This window comes from Pteropus alecto, unplaced genomic scaffold (assembly GCF_000325575.1).
Source record: "Pteropus alecto unplaced genomic scaffold, ASM32557v1 scaffold189, whole genome shotgun sequence".
NCBI classification, from domain to species: domain Eukaryota; kingdom Metazoa; phylum Chordata; class Mammalia; order Chiroptera; family Pteropodidae; genus Pteropus; species Pteropus alecto.
In genome coordinates, this window is record NW_006442117.1 from 3,397,967 (window position 1) to 3,400,135 (window position 2,169).

At 47.2% G+C, this 2,169-nt stretch overlaps 1 protein-coding gene and 1 long non-coding RNA gene across 2 annotated transcripts in view; both read left to right on the plus strand.

Moving 5' to 3' along the window:
* LGALS8 (galectin 8) overlaps positions 1-2,169 on the plus strand; it is a 34,293-nt gene that overhangs the window by 22,441 nt on the left and 9,683 nt on the right. The window contains exons 7-8 of the mRNA XM_025039070.1: positions 245-333; positions 1,062-1,227. Of these exons, the coding sequence (XP_024894838.1) occupies positions 245-333; positions 1,062-1,227 (255 nt within the window). The remainder of the gene's footprint in view (positions 1-244; positions 334-1,061; positions 1,228-2,169) is intronic.
* The window catches only part of LOC112470022, a 6,321-nt gene continuing 5,385 nt past the window's right edge, over positions 1,234-2,169 (plus strand). Inside the window, exon 1 of the long non-coding RNA XR_003042809.1 lies at positions 1,234-2,161. This is a non-coding gene — a long non-coding RNA (uncharacterized LOC112470022). The remainder of the gene's footprint in view (positions 2,162-2,169) is intronic.

Genomic DNA, 2,169 nt, shown 5'->3' on the forward strand with positions numbered 1-2,169 from the left:
CGAGCCCCTCATGCAGACGATGTCCCCCCCACTCCACACCCATTCATCCCATCGTCCAAAATGTACTGCGTGTTTTGCTGTGAGTCAGACACAGTGCTACACTGCCAGGGACCCCTCTGGGACCAAGGCAGATGCAGCCTATCCCCTGTGAGGTTTACAAGGTCAACGGCCCCAGCATTTGGCCAGTTGTCCCATGCGATCCCATTCTGCAGGCTTCCCAGTGCTGACAGCGGTTTCTTTTCAGACGCTGCCATTTGTCGCAAGGCTGAACTCTTCCATGGGTCCCGGACGGACTGTCGTCATCAAAGGAGAAGTGAACACAAACGCCAAAGGGTGGGTATCACGGAATTGCCAGAAGTAGTGTGTGCGCATGAACACTCTCCACGTTGTGTCTTTTTGCCTTGTGTCCCGTGACAGTCTTGTGACATACAAGTAGGGCTAGTGTCCTAATCCTCATTTGAAAGGTAGGAACGTTAAAGTAGGAGGAGGTCAGACTGCTGAATAGTTGGTGGCAGGACCAGGACTAAATTCTAATGTTCTGAACTAGGCTTTTGTGGTCAGACCAGAGGGTGGTATCTTTGTCCACGGGGCCCACCCTTGCCTTGCAAAGCTCCAGAGCAGCCCTGTGAGATCACATCACTTCTGTTAGGGCTCATCTTGTCACGTGACTTATAAAACATCTGTTTTAAGAACCTTCTCCAGATGCCGACTTCTGAAAGCTTGAAATTAGAGCTAGGAAGCGGCACACTTCCAGGAAGGACCAGACATAGGACCCATACTCCTGGCAGCCTGAGGAAATCACTCAATTTACTTCTAACGCTTCAATTTCTCCCCAGCCAGATCTGTACCCTCAACATCGATTTAAAATCTTTTTTTAAATTTTGCAAATAACATACTTCTATCAATGGAATGCTAACTTAGAATTTAAAATTTCACCCTCGCCGGAGTTCCTGTAGCTCTGCGCATATGTTCTTGGTTTGGGGTAGTTGTACTCAGAGTTTGGTTCTGATTGTTAGAACTGCAGAAACTGTTCTACTTGGTTTTTTTTTTTTCTTTCAAAGCTTTAATGTCGATCTACTCTCAGGAAAATCGAAGGATATTGCCCTCCACCTGAACCCACGCCTGAACGTTAAAGCATTTGTGAGAAATTCTTTTCTTCAGGAGGCCTGGGGAGAAGAAGAGAGAAATATTACCTGTTTCCCATTTAGTCCTGGGATGTATTTTGAGGTAAGATTATATTTTTTGAAGGTGGGACAGGAAGGGTTGCATAAACGACCCATGTAAATCAAGTCCTACTGTGGAGATTTTGTGTGGTTTTATTTTGAAGTTTTAATTTGAATGGCTCCTTGTGTAATGCAGATGATCAGTACAGTCAGTACGAATGGCCGAGCCAGGAGGGTACCACAGCAGGTGCACTGGAATTATCTGACATTCGCTGTCATACTGAAAACTGTGTTGCCCCATCTTAATGGGAATTTTACCAAGAACCTTGTCTCAGTCCTGGGGTGGTATGTTTCTCAGTGAACATACACCTGCCTGCACTATCATCTCCCATGTTGGCTGTACACAGCTTTCAGTGGGAGGCCTTTCATCCAAGGAGTTAGTCCTGTTTGTATATATTCAAGGGCAGAAATGTCCACGCCATTGGAACTGGAAGGCAGGTGGTCCTGTGTCCCCAGATCCATGAGTATGATAACGCAACCTCTCCCAAGATGGATTTGGTGAAGCAGGATAAAGTCTGCTTGGCATGTGGATGCTGCTGGTTGGCTGGGCTCCAACATTAGCTTAGGTGACTCACTGCCTCACATGGTCACTTTAGGGTCACTGACTTAGGTCATATGGCTGCAACATTTTAGACTGTCTTATGCTCTGGACCAAGCATGACCATTAAGACTGAACAGGAGATGGCAGTTTGACATTAATATTTATTCCCGAGTCCCGGTCTAATGCAGTGCCCAGCATGTGGAGAAACGTGTGAGATGACCACGGAAGTGGTGGACATTGGCTTGGAATTGAGAAGGCTGTGGAAGGCTGATGGTCAAGTTGGGTTTTCTAGATTAGGGGATGATGTGAACAAGTAACTGGAGGCCTTGCAAGCGCTCGCTTACGTGACGGGAGTCAGGGTGTAAAGGGAGCCTTGGGGTTCTCTGGAGAGACGGAGGTGGGTGC